This window comes from Lissotriton helveticus, chromosome 3_1, assembly GCF_964261635.1.
Source record: "Lissotriton helveticus chromosome 3_1, aLisHel1.1, whole genome shotgun sequence".
In the NCBI taxonomy this organism is placed as follows: Eukaryota; Metazoa; Chordata; class Amphibia; order Caudata; family Salamandridae; genus Lissotriton; species Lissotriton helveticus.
Genome location: NC_136061.1, coordinates 809,048,648 through 809,066,552, shown reverse-complemented (window position 1 = coordinate 809,066,552; position 17,905 = coordinate 809,048,648). Strand labels below are relative to the sequence as shown.

At 45.1% G+C, this 17,905-nt stretch overlaps 1 protein-coding gene across 6 annotated transcripts in view; it reads right to left on the bottom strand.

Annotated features, from left to right (window-relative positions):
• Window positions 1-17,905, bottom strand: part of GTF2H1 (general transcription factor IIH subunit 1) — a 482,809-nt gene that overhangs the window by 93,457 nt on the left and 371,447 nt on the right. For all 6 annotated transcript variants that reach the window (XM_078681075.1, XM_078681072.1, XM_078681073.1 and 3 more), the window contains exon 14: window positions 14,697-14,789. In XM_078681075.1, coding sequence (XP_078537201.1) covers window positions 14,697-14,789 — 93 coding nt within the window. The remainder of the gene's footprint in view (window positions 1-14,696; window positions 14,790-17,905) is intronic.

Here is a 17,905-nt window from a genome sequence, read left to right as displayed (position 1 = left end):
TTAGCCATTAGTCATTAACGGGACCAGGGACCGGGAGGTAGCAGTGGCAGCCGATCACGATAACGGTAACCGGAGATCGGAGACACACTGCAAAACTGAAAACTCCGCAGCTCTGCGGCTTCTGGCGGCTTCTGGCGATCCCCAGCACTCAGCACACAGTACAGTACAGCAAGTCTATGCGGAGGACAAGATCAAACAGAGGGCTGAGGGGTTAATTGGCTGACTACCCTCCAAAACCCAGTTCAATCCAGCACTACACAGCTCAGCCCAGCCCGTGAAGGCGCCGACAGCACCACCACCGGCAGTTCCGGCAGCACCGGCAGAACCGGGAAAGACCAGGTGGTACCGGGCGGTACCAGGGCTGTATCAGACACACACACCAGGACCAAGCCGGTGAGTGCTGTGCTGGGAGGTGCGTGGGGGGGGACGCCAAAGGTGCCAAAGGCCCAGTGTTTTTGCAAGCGAGCCAGCTAAATAGCAACCAGCGATAAGACCGAGCGGGGAACCTGGGCGTGGCCTACATTCCACCTCTACGAAAACCCAGATAGAGCCCGGTATCGATGGAGTAGGGCCATCGGACAGTGAGCACCCTGAGCAGCCCCAGCTTTTCCCCCCAGCCTTTTACCTTCTGCCGGTCGTTTGCAACCCAGGGTCAAATAACCCCAACATGAGATCTGGAACGATCCGAGGGCACCAAACGAACAAGGGAGGGCAAAATAAGCGAAAACAAAATCCTAAGCCATCCAAGGAGGAAAAAGAGGTCCAAACAGACACATCTAAATCTATAGCGAAGAGCCCAGTACTGGACATAATCGATTTAATGGACTTAACGGACTCAACTGAGCCAACACAGAACCAATCTGCTACTAACAAACAAACAAACAAACAAGAGAAGCGATTAACAAAGAAGGGAGTATTGAAATGAACAAAACTTTGGCACAGCCTAAAATCTATACAAAATTCTGTTTTCTAAAGAACCCAGGGGACGCTTTATTCTCAAAGATCAATAAAGTATAAGGCCGGGAGGAGCCAAGCTCGCGTCTGTGATGGCCGCGTTTTAGCTCGGCTCCGTTCGCTTTCCTGCCTGGAACGTCTATCCTGTGTCTTATCCTGCCCCGGGAAGTATTCTTTGGTAGACTATGGAACTACGACATTTCGCTGGCACTTACCGTCTGATCCGCCTGTTCCTAGGTGCCGCGGATCCTGAGCTGCGCCCTTGTTCGCTTCGGGGCCTCCGGAGCGGGCGGGCCTGAATCTCCTCGGCGGCGCCCGGGCGGGGCGGAGCGCTGTAGCCGACCCTTGGTGGCGGTGTGGGCTCGGTCGGAGAGGCCGATGTGCAATTAGACCGGTGACGGCTCTCCGGGCCTGACCGGCGATCCTGCGGCCTGGTGTTGAGGCGCTGCCTTCCATGGACGGGGGTTGACCGTGTATGTGGCTCGTCTCCCCTTCGTTCTCCTGTCCGGCCATCTTGAGTCCCTCCGCCCGGACTCGGAGAACGGAGCCGGTGGCGTGGGGGAGCCGGCGACCCTCCTTATCCTGGTGGCCCGCCTTCCTGCCCTGGGGGTGCCTCTGCTTGTGGTCGGCTGTATCCTGTGTGACCCCGCCTGTGGCCGGACGGGGATTGGAGATTGCCGCGGCCCCGCCGGGCTTCCAAGATGGCGGCCGGCTCCCTGTCTCTCAGCCGGGCCGAGACTGGCGACGCTGGTCCGCCGCATGGCACGTTTGCTGAATACCGTAAAGGTGAGCCTACGCTTGGCGACATTCTCGCCGCCTTGCGCTCCTGGAGTGCTGCTATGACCGCACCTATCGCTGGACTGGATGATGGTCATTTTGCCGGGCCTGCTGGGCCCCCCCCGGTGTGTGCGGCTTCATCGCTGCTGTGTGCTGCTGGGACTTTCCTGGAGGTCGTGGACCCGGCGGCTGCCGCTTGTTTGGGTGTACGGATACCCGCTGCTCTCAATCATCATGTGATTTCCCCTGTGCTGGGGGTCCGCCGGCCGGGTCCCGTCCGGACCGGTCTCGTTGGATCTCCCATTCCTTTTTTGCCTCGAATGGCCGCACGAAGATCCTGTGGTTGCTCCGCCGAGACGGCTTTCCTCCTATTGTCGGCGGAACTGTGCCTGCAATACCTGCGGTGGTTGCCGTCTTTTCCTGTTCATCTGGGTCGAAATCGATATGACTTGTGTGGATCGACGATTGGACTCCCTGCTATTCGCCTCTGGTTCCTCATGATCTGGTTCCTGGTGCGTTGTATGCCTACGGCTTTGGATAGACGAGGACAGGGTTGAGATGAACTTGCCTCGGTGGACTATTATTTTGCGGTATGGTCGGATGATCCGTTTGTGACTGTATGACTACGTTCGATTCTCCTTCATGTTCCTGGACTTATCCTTGTAATTACTATCTTCCCGTGGGCACTAAGTATGTTCGGACGGGGGGGGTGGGAGCTGATGGTTTTGATTATGTGGCTCCTCTCCCGTCGTTGTTTCCCTATTTCCCCTTCTTCTTTTTGTCTTTGTGGTTCTTTCTTTACTTTTAACTCTTCTATATTTCGGGTTTCTGGTTAGGGCGACAGGCACGCTGCTGGGGGGGTAGGCCATAGCCTTCTGCAGGGGTGCAGGGTGGGGTGTGCGGGGTGGGGGGGGGGGGTCTGTCATTTTGTTTTCCCCCCCTTTTTTTCCTTTTTTGGTTCTATGGCTCTTATGTATCCCCTTTTTTCGGGACGCGGTGTCTGCATGTGGGCCCCCTGGGGTGTTTTTTGCTAGCATGGGCCTTCTGGTCTCCCCGCCGTCGCGGTTTACTATGCATCTATTACTCCTGTTACCACGGGTTCCCTGTGCCGGTCCATTTTTGAGTGCTTTGTTAGCCATGGGGCGCATGCTGTGATGCCGCGTTCTTTCTTCCCCCCTTTTTTTTTTCCGATGTCCTTTCCCTCCCCCCCCCCCCCCCCCCCTTTTTCTTTTCTTCCGTCCCCTGGGTTGTTGTAGCGGAGGGCTCTTTGTTTTGCAAGCCTATTTTCCGTTCTGTGTATCATTGTGTGTTCTCGTAGTGGTGGGTGGGCGCTGGGCAGCGGTTGCAATTGCTTATTAATGTGGGACTCACGTTCTGCCTTTGCTAAAATGTAACTGTTCTTTTTGAATTTTCCTGTGTTCTGTATTACTGCTTGCTCGCGGCCCGCCACGGCCCTCTGGACCTTAATGATTGCCATTATTCTGCTATACCCCTTCTTCTATTATAAAATCAACCTTCTCTCATCCTGCTCGTGGTGGTTGCTCTGTGGCTTTTCGCCTTTGATTCCCGTTTGGATTACTGTGGTACCCTGCTGGAGCTTCTGTCCTGACCAATGTGCTTCTATAATTGTGGTGGCCGGCCCGATGGGTTGTAGGCCCGTATTTGTGAGCAATTTCTGCACAATAAAGGTTTAAAAAAAAAAAATAAAAAAAATAAATAAAGTATAAGGCCTTCAATCGCCTCTTGAACCACTCCAACTAACCCTGCACCTTCAGCCCAGTGACAAGCAGCCCCGACTGGACGACGGCAATAGCAGTAGTATTGGTAACAGTAAAGGAGGCATTAACATAACAGCTATTATATCACCCCAAAATACTTCAACACCTCAGCGCAATAATAGTAAACCTGGGCAAAAGCCCGAAACGGCAGGCACCTCGGCAGGACGGAAAACGACTATAGATGCCAACTTAATTCAAGTACGCTGGCCAAATGAAGCCAAGGACATGTCGCCATCAAAACTGGAGGAGTACATTTTTAACATCAACATCAATAGCAACATCGAGAGCGCCAGTACGAGCAACGAATTTGGCCACGGGGGCATATGCAACAAAGACATATGCAACAAAGGAGAGTGTAAGAGGAAAGAGGAAACTGCTATCGTATCAGCACGGCCAACAGAAACGGAACCCTCATTAGCAATCCTTGACATCATAAACAACAAACCCACACCAGCACCCAAGGCGTCAGTAGGGACGCGAAACAAAGACACAAGCCAGAAGAATCTCACCCCAGAGGTGATTGAAATCTCTTCTTGCCTAAGGAAAGAGGAGTGGGAGGAACTCATAATGGCTTACCCTAAAGACCAGAGTATTAGTAGGACGGCCAGTGAGACATCAAAAAGCAGAACGGCCTGCATGCAGACAAATACAGCAGGAATGGGCAGGCCAGCAATAGCGCAACCCCTCAAAGAGCCACCCGTGTCCCAAGAAGCGGGGCTTAAAGAGAGCCATGGAAACCAGGATGCAACTCCAGCACAAGCCAGACAAGAAAGCGTATGGCCCAGTCTCCTCAATACAGTACAACTTCTGGTGGATGCAGTACACTACCATTCGGAGAAAATGGATACCCAACTAACGTTATTAGACACGCTGGCTGTATTCGTAGTTGCAATAGATGGAAAGCTTGGCACGTTAAACTCGCTTCTCCAGAGTAAATTTGACCAACTTGAGGATTCCAAAAGGAGAAATGGCATCGAGTGTGATTGTGGCCCATTCATCGACAAGCTGGCCACCCTGCCGACATTAATGACAGACTTATGCGGTCAGCTCAAACGGTCTGCCGAACATAGTCAGAAGATCAGCTTCGATGTACAGGGGCGCCCTAAATCAAATGATTTCGGAGAAGCGACCACTGCAAAAGCAGGGGCGGCTGAAACAAACACCACCCTCAGCAAGGATACAGCTGTCGAAGGGCACGGCAAAACATCGATGACTGGCGCCCAGGATCACCCCAGGAAGGAGACAACCCAGGACACAGAGGAGAATAGAATGGAGCCAATAAAACCTTCTGCAGTGGGTGCCGCAGACGACGCTGACACAATCCAGAAATTAAACGCCAAACAGAGGCGAGCGAAAAAACGTAAAGGGAGGAAATACAAGCCTTGCTCGAAACGTGAAGGCTTTAGGCAACTCTTTGGGCAAACCAACCCTGTAGAACTAAGTACGAGTAACCTGGCGGAAGCAACAACTCCAAATCGTGATGACGACGAAACGAGCGGCACACCGGAAGATAATGCCCAACCAACAAACACAAGCTCAGAGATACCAGCAGCTGATCCACCAAGCAATCAAGTTGCTTTGCCTCAACACTGTGGGTCCATCACTTTACCGGCTGACACTGGGTTACGGAACTGGCAAATATATAACGTCCAGCCTCGTATAGAATCCATGGGAAACCCAAAAGCCCTCATAAGCCCAAGGGAAGACAAAACAGGAAGACAAGATGTAGGACTCACTGAACAACAAATACTAACCATCGCCAAAGCAACCGCGTCAACTCATCTACAGGCAGGCCAGACAGTGATAACAACTGCTCCCGTAGCCCTGATTTCAAAGACACAGCAACCACGCTGCATAACCTCTGGCTTAACCGTAGGTGCAAGGGACCAAACTTCAGCATGGGCGCACAACCGAGAGGGCTACCGAGCATTAGTAAACACATTAAGTGGCGAGAAGCGGACACCAATACCAAGACCTTCAAAAAATGGGGCATTACGACGAAGCCTTTTACAAAGCCAGGATATCCGGACGTACTGTGCTCTGAGAGAAGCCTGAACTCGAGGGAGCACGCAGAAGGTAGAAAAATCTCGGTTCTCAGGGGCGCTGCCGGGCCAAGCTGTATTGGCAGTAATGGGTTCATCGAACTTGCTCTCGGAGAACAACACGGAAGACAAGCTCCAAACGGGTGGCAGGAGCAAAGACGGTTCGTGAGAACCATAACAAACAGCAACTGACACGCGGAGCGGATAACAATGGAGCAATCACAGAATCAATTGTGTATATGCTCCTGGAATATAAATGGCCAAGCACCCAAAATGCTGGATTTGGATTTCATAGAGTACATTCGATCCTTTGACATAATTGCGCTACAAGAAACTTGGCTTGCCGAGCCCCCGCACCTTCAGGGGTACCTACGCTTTTTTTCTGGCGCTAAGAGCTTAGCCAAGTATGGGCACCTAAGAGGAGGATTGGCAATATATGTGGCTACAACTAGCTTTGTGATGGCAAAAGAAACTGGGCCCTCGGTGGCAGCTGCACTCGCAGTTAACCTGACTGACATCTGGCTCAGGCAAGGCAACTAATAAGTGCACCCTGGTCAATGCTTACATCCATCCCAAAGGAAAGAAAAAAGCAGCGGAGGACTTATACGCCTTCATAGAAGAGTGCATTACGGGGGAAAAAACTGCAAACCTAGTTCTCACGGGGGATTTCAACCTCAATCTTATGGGAACAACACAAGAGGAGGGAAATATGGCACAAAACACATTTTGGGCCCTACCAATACAAGGAATGCCACAAACAGCCAAACAATCAAAACTGGGAAAAACGGTACTTGAGGCATTAGAAAACTTCAACATCAGGGCACTAAACGGCAGGTTCGCAGGGGACAACCCGCCAGCCTCAACTTTTCATTCAAAAAAAGCGAACAGTACAATAGACTATACCTTCATGTCACTTCCACTTTTCCAACATATAATATCCTATCGGATAGGGAACCAAATAGATAGCGACCACTGCCCTCAGGAAATTACCATGGACCTTGCTAGACCAACTTATGAGCGTTCGACGGCTCCTAAAGAGTCCATCTATACCGTAAACTTTAGAAAAATTAAGTATTCAACTGCAACGGGTGAAATATTGATAGGACTGGCAAAACAACATCACATGGAGCGTACAGGCCCCAATGAAGTAGCGAAATGGGTGCAGTTTACTACTACCCTGGGGCAACATGAAACAAAGCCCAAAAAGCGTACAAAGATGAATAAGCTGGGTATCCTTCCTCTAGCATATAGAGGGAAAATCAAAGAAATGAAAAACTCAATCTCTAACTTAATGAGAGCAGTACAGCTGGATCACAACAACAAAGAGAAGTCGGAACAACTTACTAAATTAAAAGCTTCGTTGAAAAAACTAAAGTGGGAAGCAAATAGAACCATAGAGGAACAACTATGGGCAACACTTCATGAGGACATAAAAAAGAACGACTGAGCAAGGTTCTGGAAAACCATAAATTCATTAACGCATCCTGCAAAAATGGAGATCACATCAAACATTACAGAGGTAACCTGGGCAGTTTTTCTTGACAACCATTTTAATCGAGACCTGTCGCTAATAAGAACACGAGCGAACCTATCTTTGGAAAAGCCCAGGATGTTGGTTACACGTTACAACGGTGCCCAATCGATCAGGACATGGTGGGTGCCACAGATCATATATTACTGCAACACAAAATCAAACGGCAAATAAAGAAAGGAAGACGGGAAGGTGTGCCGGGTCCAAACGGGATCCCGCCCGTCCTCTTTAAACAAGATATGGACTACTGGGCAGCGGCACTTGAACCCCTTTTTTTGGAGATCAGGTACACTAATATCTTGCCAGACTCTTGGAAGGGCTCCATCATTGCCCCCATATATAAAGCAGGGGACAGGGGCCTCCCTCAAAACTATCGGCTAGTTGCCTTAATCGATAACGACGCGAAGTATTTTGCAGGGCTCATATTGGAAGAATTACAGGCATGGGCCACGAGGAAATCCCTTATACCCGTCAACCAAACAGGCTTCGTCAAAGCAGTGGGAACAACAACAAACATATTGACTATGGGCATGCTTATAGACAAGGCAGAGACGAAAAAATTGCCCCTACACCTCTGCTACATTGATTACAAAGCGGCATTCGACAACATCAACCGCAACCAACTATGGACAAAACTAAATGCCTGGGGCATACCAAAAGTTTTGTTGGAGCTGTTAATAAACCTACACACAGATACCTAGATTCAGATCAAGGTGGGGGACGGCTCAATGCTGTCAAGGCGGATACAAACCAACAATGGCCTTAAGCAGGGCTGCGTATTGGCCCCCACATTGTTTAACCTGTACCTGGGAGATCTGGCGCCCTTATTAACCAACTGTAATTCACACTCGCCAAAATTAGGAGGCCTTAATCTACCATGCCTCCTATATGCAGACGACCTGGTGTTAATAAGCCATACAAGAGTAGGGCTCCAAAACCTCTTAAACACGACCCAGAGATATTCCGAGTCAAATGACTTAACAGTGAACCTCGAGAAAACACAAACAATGACAATCAGTAAGAAAAAAAAGAAGAAAGCTTTCTCGTGGTTCTGGAACAACACCCGTATCAAAGACACCTTGTCATACAAATATCTAGGTGTGAAGATAGATAGCGGTGGCAAATTTAGCGCACAAAGGGCTAGTATAAGAGGTAAAGGCCTTGCTCTGGCAATTGCATTGAAAACACTAAACAACAACCTTTCCGGCCCTACTCTAACTCCTTTATTACATGTCATACGTGCCAAACTGTTACCAACACTAACTTATGGGAGTGAGGCTTACCGAGGCAGAGATGCCACAATACTTGACAATACAATCGTGTTGGCATATAGAATCATCTTCAGCCTCCCAAAGCGATCCTCCCCAGCACAGATCAGACTGGAATTTGGAATCCGGGTACAGCTTTTGGCACGAAAGGGGGCATACATCTGCACATGGGATAAAGTGAGAAAAACGACCGAAGGAACCCTGAATGAATACTTATGGAAGGAGTTAGAGCAGTCCCAAAACTCACCAGCAGCAAAATACCTGGCAAAAAGCTTAGAGGACACCGGGCTGGCAGAGCTCTGGGCGTCCCCTGCAGATCATAAAACATTTAAAAAGCTGGCAAAGAAATCGATCAAGCTACAGTCGTGGGTTCAGGACAAAGCCATCCTATCAAAAAGATCCCACGCATGGATGCTATTAAACACATATCAGACACAAGCCCTCCAGCCTTATTTCGGTCTGGGTTATGCAAAAAAAAACAAATTGACTTCTTAAGATATAGACTGGGCCTGCTACCTTGCATTCAGCACCTTCCTCACTGGCTGAGATCGAAAGCAGGAACACGTCGGCTATGTGGCATCGGGGCAGAAGACATGCTGCACCTGCTATGCTCGTGTGAGGAACTGAAAGAAGAAAGGAAGCTCCTGTTGAAACGCCATTTTATTCTACAGGGGGTACGCACAAGAAGGAGTGCAGTGCTAACCTGCTTCTCAGCACAGGACCCCCAGCTGAGCTGCAGCTTTGTGAAATTTTTAAAAGCAGTGGATAAAAAATTACCAAAAATTGACCCATGAGAACTCAATAAATTAGAACATTAGTTCGATTGTGGAAATATTTAAGTGGCAAATTTTATGTAAAACATGAATGGACTAGTAGGCCTAGAAAACGGATGGGAAGTATAGCATGGCCCAATATAGCCGGCCTACAAACAAAGCTTGCTTTTATGTTGAACTGTTTATATTATCTCGCTAATGTATAGCTTGGTCTTAAACGCATGTCTTTTATGCTGCATTTTAACTTTTTTTATTATGTTACTGCATCGCATTGGTTTTAATTAACTGTGCAATAAACTAAACTAAAGTCGTTCCAAATGGAGATCAGAGCTTAGTTAGTTAGGAGTTTTCCACCAGGAACTTTCAAATTTGGAAGAAAACAACAGCCATATCTATCAGTTTTTCAAGGATTGCCCTGTTAGCGAAAGGTCTGTAGTGTTTGGGGTCTGTTTGCTGCATGTTGATTTGTAGGCATATGTATGATGTGTTGAGTTCCGATGGAAACATGCCTGTAGTTCGAGATTTGAGATGATATGGAGTGTTGGGATTGCAGGTAATGCAAAGAGCAAACTTGTCTTGAATGTAAGTGGAGGGCAAGAGTCTGAGGGTGATGTGGCTTGGCACTCAATCTCACTAGCTCATGAAATTCTGCAAGTGCAGTGATGAAAAGAGGACAGGGTGGGCATATTTGTCTCCAACGACCTCCATTTATGGGGTGGTTTATAGGGAATGCTTTTTCCTTTGGTAGCTATGCAGATATTGCTTTGGCAACAAGGCAATTAGCTATTTGGATGCAGAAACGGACCACGAGGCGTTAATGCTATTGTACATTCTGGATTGTGTAATTCAGCCAGAATCTTGCCTAAGTCTTCTGAAAAACATTTGCCCATGGACATCCTGTTTGAGTAATAGGTTTTCTTTGCTTTATTGATGCATGATTTGTACATCCTGTTGAGTCTTTTTAAATAATGTGTGTTATGTAGGTTGTTGGATTAATACCAGGCCAATGGAAGAGTGTATATTTATGCTTTTATCATTTTTATTTAATCATTCATCCAAAAGCTGCTACATTTGCTTAATTGGTAGCTTGACATTCTTGAGGGGATAATCTGTTCGAAGGTAATATTCATACAGTTATAAAGCTTTCCACCAGAGTTTATTTAGCCCAGGTTTGAGTTTAATGTTGTAAACAAATTGTTTGTTCAACTGTGTGTTTTGTTGTATTAAGATAGTATTGACTGAAGGTTTAATTAGATTATTCTGGTTAATTGAAATGAGAAGATGATTATTCCAGGTGATGGGTTGCATCTCTTATACTTAAAAACCTCTGGATTGCAGAAGACAGCACCCAGTGTGTTTCTAGCTCTTTGAATCAAAGCAGAGGCGACATGGGCGAGTGAGACCAGACAGCCCAAAGGTGACAATATTGGGCTGTGGGCATTTTCGTTATTCAAACTAAATGTCAAGGTCTATGAGAACCCATGTTAGTGTAGTTGATGGAAAGGTCAGATATAGTGTCTAGAAAGATATCTACGAACACTTTATTAGTTAGTGAAGCATAGAAGTAGGAATGCGCATGATAATACTGGGTTAGAATTGAATCTTGACAGTATAAATTCACATCGTGCTATTATTATATCTTCCAGTATGGTGATACTTTAATATTACTGCAAGCCCACTTTTGTTTTGGCGTTCTGGATGAAGCACTGACACCTTGGAATTGCCTGATGGAGTTCTGGAGCCATATCAACTAGCAGGTTTCAGAAATATTATAATCTATTTTTTAGTCGGACATGAGGTCATGTGTTTGGATAACGATCTGCACTGATGAACAAGCAGGTTAAGTGGGAGGCAAGATGTGAGCGATTTGGAGAGGAATTATTAAGAGCATAATTCATATTTGAATCGGTTGTGATTGGACAGGTCCATGATTTCCATGATATCAACGACCTGATCTAACAGAGTAAGCAATGATGCGATAGGTGTGCCCTTAATATGGGAGTGTGATGGTTAGTTCTATTGAGACCATTAATTGGGCTACTTTTGTATTGTCTACTAATGCTGTGGACAAGTTGGCATGACCTTTTGAAGTGAATACAAGAGAGGCAAAAGTGTCAACTGAATGAGATGAATGGTCTCTTTGATTCACTCATATGTAGATAGTGTGTGTCCATATGTGAGGCTAGAGGGTAGGTGGCCACCTTGAGACTTCTGAAACCTACAATAAACAAATGGCCTCAGTGAGTTTCTGTAAATTGTGGATGCAAGTGTTAGTTTTGGTGTAGTATGATGTTTTATAGGTGAGCTGGATATCAGCCATTGAATGTCTCACTGCCTCCAGACCAGTTAGCACAGCTGCAGACTCTTCGCTTCAAAGTGTGCTGAGGATTCAATTATATATCTTAAGGTAAAGATAACTTCTGAGTTGGAAAAGATAGTGGGAATGAATTATGCCCCACTTTAGGGAAGTTAAAAAAAAAATTAAAAGACACCCACGAATGGAATATGAAGGGCTTTTCATGCCTCGGCCAGCTGTCCACAATATCATGGAAGATGCTGAGAATGACATGGCAAAACAATCTGGACCCTCAGAAGTAGCTTTCAGGCAGCAAAAGCTGCGCTATGTGGTAGACTGGATAAGAGACAAGCAATGGCGTTTTCTTAACCATTCTGCAGGAATCCCATCTGGTACATTTTATTGTTAGACAAGTGTCACAGGGGGCAGAGCATATACATGTATGCCCAATTAATGAGCTAATGTAAAAGCTTGGAACCAGGAGTCCAACAAAATGAGGTTGCCTACATTTCTGGTGCAGGATGCTAGGCATTATGTTGGGGAAGGTCAAGGGCTGAGTCACGGTAGGAGAGCTGTTCGCCCTAGAAGGCACTGGATCTTCTGAGACACTAAAAGCAATCTATTACCTATGTGGAACCAAAAGATATTGGTACTACCAAATTAACACTGGGTAATGCAGCAGCGTTTCAGGCCTCCGGTATCCTGACAACTCACGTAATTTGAGAAATGGATATGAAATATAAACGCTAGGCAGCTTATTTAAGAGCTCTACAAAATATTAGTGAATGACCAAGGCTTTCGTGGTACCCAGGTAGAGGTATTATTATATGAAGAATGGACTGTTATATTGAACTAGACCTGTACCACCACTGGGAACAATTTGTGGAGGGAAGGAATGGAAAAAAATGCTCTATTGGTACAGTTCCCCATCCATACTCCAAAGATGGGATGCCTGCATATCAGGCTTTTTTTGGCGATGGTATGGGGAAGTGAGTATGCTGTTGCACAAAGGTTCAATCTTTTTGGATCAATGTACTAGATTTTATTCAACATGTGGTCAGGACCACCATTCCTATGCCAATATATGCATTTCTGGGCCGTCCCCAGCAAATAAACATTTTCCCTGCACTCAGTTTGGTGCAAGCAGATCCCACTGGCATTGGGTGCATCAAAACAATCAATCATGGCATTATGGGGAAAAATAAGGGTTCCTGGAAAAAGGAAATGGCTACAAAGGCTGTGGAAGTTGCTGGGATGGAGAAGATTACAGGGTCAGACTGGATGCCTTTCTTAAGACACTTATTTTCAGAATTTAAGGAGATGTTGTTCCAATAATTGCAAATTCTTAGATTAATCCCGACATATATGACACATCGTAAGCAAAGAAAGTCTGGAAATCAAACATGAGTAGGCAAGTGTAGTAAAAAGCTGATGGACTAAAGCTTTATTAGCTGATTCCACACAGATGAAAGATAGAGTGGGCTGGAATGTGGGGTGGCACGATTATTTGATTCATGTGATGAATCTCTACGGGTGTGTGGCAACCAGAGGCTTTGTGTTGCTTCTTGGTCATTGATATGTGTATTCTGCTAGCTAATGTCTGATTTCAATTAAAAAAAAAGATAATCATAAATGTGAGCAAGGTGCAAGAATTCTAAAGCTGGATTTATCGATGAATGAATGTTTTGCTGCGTTAAATTGGTTGATTCTGAGGTGTGAAGGGGAAGTGGAGGCAAATGGCAAAAACACATTAGTGATGGTTACGGTGTTGCAGACTACTGGCAAAAGGGAATGTGAAGAGGGATGATCCTTGGTGGATTTCAACACTATTATGATGTTAGAAAGTGGGTGTAAGGCGGAGGAGGGTTGCTAATCAATGTAGGGGATGGAATGTGTTAGAAGGGGCTGTAGGAGGATGACAGAAGTGGTCTTTGATTGAAAGGCTATGACTAGAGTAGTAGAGGAGGCTGGTTGACAAGTTACGAGTAGGATGGAGAAATGGTGAGAGCACCTGAACAAGAGCTGACCTGGGTGGAAGTAGGAAAGGAAGAGGAAACATGTCAATTGGTTATGAGAGTGTGAGCTAGTAGATGAATGGGAGGGAGGAAACCTGGGGCAAAGAGGAGTTTGAGAAAGCAGGAGAGTAAGTCCGACAAGCAAAATAGCTTAGTAAGAAATGGGTTTCAGAAGTCAGATAAGGCAGGTGCAAGAGGAAGGATAAAAAGATGGATGCCTATAATAGCATGGTGAGATATTGTGGGGTTGAGGGTGTTTTGGTGTATAATATGGGATGGGAATTCGGGAGTAGGGCAGAGTCTGAAAATTGAAACATTATGATCTTAAGTGGTCCAAGGGTTGTGCTCAAAAGCCACTATCCCCCAAGCAGGAAATTATGGACAATGTCCAGGGGCAACTATTTCCTAGAAGGAAGCTGCGGGATATATCGATATTAGGATATATCGAGCAACAACTTTTCCCAGCAGTATAGTAGAGAGGCCATTACTGATAAAGTTAAGTGTGTTCAATGAATGGACATCTAGTTTTTTCTGCTCCTAAGGCCTTTCCAAGCCAAAAAAGGACCAAAGAGGCACTGCCCTTAACATGTTTCCATTTACCTGGACACCCAGACGGGATCATTCTGCCCCTGTTAGCGCTCTGTGCCACCCAATTCAGGATATGGCCCAGCTGCTGTCCAAGCTTTTGATTTTGCCAATACTTGTTGAATTTAGTGAAAAGCAATGGCAAAGCTAATAGCGTCCTCTGGCCATTGTGAATGATAAAAGAAATCTGAGAAAACCACAGAGCGTGCACATGCATAGCAGCCATACTGTAATGTTTATTTTATAAATAAAAAAAACCCACTGGAAATGCCAGTAGTTCAGGGCCCAGTATTAAAGGCAAGAACTGCTGACTTTACCATCGCTTGTTCTCAAGTAGCTATGATTTAATACAACTAATTATTCGTGAATGCAAAGTACTTTAAAAGTAGCTTGATGCATAACACGCAACAGTACTACTCATCAAGTACTGGATTTATGTTGTCCCATTCAACTCTTCATTATTTCTTGCTATAAGAAATGCAAATATAAACTGCATGCACATTCTATACTAGCACAAACACAACAACTGTATTATGCAAGACGTGCAGGTCTGTACAAACAAGCCCTTGAGACTCGAGCAAAAAAATATAAAGTAGCTCACAGATGAGATTGCATAGTCTTCATTCAACTCATATGAAAAACAATGCATTAAACGCTAAATGTATAATTTTTCTTACATTTGTGCTTAAATACTGCTTCCGTATTTTTTCTTGGAATGGGCAAAGTTTGGTAATTTGAAATCTTTCCAAGTTGGTCTTCATTTTAATAACCTGAAAAAAGCAACAAAGATGATAGACTGGGGTTAATGCCTGTAGATATTCATATTTCAGATGAAAACCCGAAACAATCAGGACAAAGCTTAATACATTTCACACTGATTCTCCATTACTGCATCATTAATAGATCCATATGCTTACACCCTCGCGCTGTCTTGTCAGAAGTAAGATCTCAGAATTCATGTTAACCTTTTTAACTCAAATATTTGGCATAACCAACCTGTTTCCATGATACTTTTACCACTAGCAATCTTCAACTTCTGAAGGAGGAACAGAAGAGATTGACAATCTATTCATAAAAAGTAGGAAGGGACACCATGGAAAACACATTTAAGGGGGATCATTGCTGCCACTAAGTAACTTTCTTCAATGTATTGACATTCATAATTAAAAATTAAATTAAATACCAAAGATAGTAAGCAATAATTAAACAGACCTTCAAGGACTGGTTCTGAGTGACTTACTTTTGTATTCAGCAACACATATGAATCTAGACAATAGCTGTTGCTGAAACTAGAGAGACCTCCACAAAGAGGATTGCAAGTAAATTAGCAGCTTGTCTTCCATGGCATGAGCCCTGGGGTTTCCTGTAACACAATGCAGTAAAGAGTCTAACAATCTGGAGAAACATTCTTGGAAACATACTATTTAGAAGGCCGTCCTTATATGTGATCTAAACACTATCAAATTGCCTCCCAACTCCACTACCATGGGATTCCATTTTTGAATAGTTATACAAAACCAAGAAAGGGAGATCCAAATTAGAAGGGGCTGAACACCGTGCACTAAATAGCTATTTATTCATGTCTAGTTTTCAAATATAAACAAATTTGAAGCATTAGGATACCTTATGAAATTCAATATTTGATATTTTGTTTATCCAACACACACTCAAGCAATAAGTTCCCATCCCTTTGTTTCCAAACTACTTTAGACAAGCCACCATGTAAAATGAAATTAGACACCATGCTAACCCTCACCCCATGGGTGATATCAAATGCACTCACAATTGTGGCTTAAAGGGCTTCAGGGGGTGTTGGCACGCCCCAAACCTTTCAGAAGGAGATACAATAGCCTGAAGAACGCGGAAACATTACATGCCATCTTGCAATCATTTTCTGATTAGTTTGGTGATTAGGGTATCAACATGTCCCACATTGTTTCTATTCTTCCTCAGTTGGCTGATGGTGGACTTCTCGCTCACACTCTTACAGGTTAGTAAACAAAGGCAGACTCATTTAAGATTGTAAGATCCCCTGTGGGAGAACATCCATTAGTTTTCAAGTTCAGTAAGCGTATTACAATGCCTAATTCATCAATGTTAGCATTGTTTTAAGGTTTTTGAAGGATTGACTGGCCAATGAGGGCCTGTCCAGAATATAAATATTTGTAAAGTTGGCAATGCTACTTTCTTTAATTTCTTTCACAAGTGTGTCCGAAGTATAGACTCTGGATTTAACAGAGTATTTACTCAGTTTGCAGTTTCGATCACTAATGCTAGATAGACTAAAAGTAGTACTAGACGAGTTAAACACTCCATTTTCCCACTAATCCTAAACTGTTTGTGGCACAGTGTTTGATAGCATTTGAAGGTAGCCCAAAAGAGTGCTTCAGTCATAGGGGAGATCAATTGTTTATTTTCTTCAAAAAGCTTTATAATCCAGTCTAAACTGCGAGTTTAGTAAGGGCCAAATGGATTATGGCGGAGGTAAGCATCAACATCTTCAGGTTTTGAGCCATTCCACTTAAGAATCCATGGTTTCAAAATATTTCCTTTTACGATCTAGATAAGTAGGCTTCCTAAAAACAGCAGAATGGGATTCTGAATTTCACTTTGCAAGTTCTGACTGCCAGCCTGCGGAGTATGTTGCATCCTTGGAATGTAATCAGTTTTAAAGCTGCATAATCCACACTCTGTTCCTGCCACAGAATGGAAAACTTCCAATCTATCGCAAACAGCAATTTTCAGTTCTATTAAAGAGAAAGAGGATGGGAAAACCCAACCCCCGAGTATTATTTACATCTGCTCATCATATCAAGTCACTGTTTTTTTGTTTGAATATCTTTTATTGCATTTGTTATTTGGATTGCATAACATATCAAAGTATTTTCAATGTAGACATATCTTAACAAGTCGCGATCATACAAATATATACTTTAGCAACAACAGTTTGCTGTGATGACATTACTTGCTTTCCGTCGTTTACAAATCAAGTGTGTACCCTAAGGCACTTATACCTATAGGTCAGTTTTCCAAGAAATGGCGGGTTTACATTAAAATAATAAGGAAAACACCATCCGAAATAAATCAATCCCACATTATCAAAGGTGCCGGCAGGCTCTGAGGACACATGAAACAAGAAAAGTGCGGGGTATATATGGCATATCGATTCATCTAGTCATGTGTGCTAGCAGCCGGTGATTCCGTTACAAAGGCGTGTTCTCAGTCATGTGCCTCTAAGAGTATGCATCTCCATCCAGCTATAGCAACAATACAACTGAATCCACTCATAGTCATCGGGACGGGCCCAAAGGAGTGTTCGTGTTATACGATATTCAGAACAATATAACCGTTCTTCGAAACTTTAACAATAACGTGATAAACGATGACATCATAAAATGTGAAAAAATCAAAAGAGAATAAACAAAAGAGAGGCTGGTTGTTAGTGCTGTGCTATCGCTAATGTAGAATATCTAATGCGCAGTGTGGCTTTTCTGGGAGACAGGGGGATACGCAGGTGACGCAGTCCGATAGGGTGGGGGGGGGGGGGGGCAAGGGGCCGGTGGGGAGGCGCGAAGGGACAACAGCGGCCTTCACGTCCGCAGCGGGACTCCATTACGTTAGGAGCCATGCCATCGGGCTGCAATGTGTGGGTATGTCTAGTTTGCTCCGACAAGGGCTTTCCCCTTGTTGGGATTCAGACGCAGGACGATAGTACTGAACCACGTCTTATGCTAGTGTCACGGTCGGGGGCTGGGTCAGAGGGGGTGTGCCTAAGTGATTCCGCATTGAAGGCATGCCCGGTGAAAGGCGGCCAAGGTGTCATCCTAGGTCTGTGCTATGGGATATGCGCGGTGTCCCGCCGTTTCTTTCCTGTGCAAGGTTATGC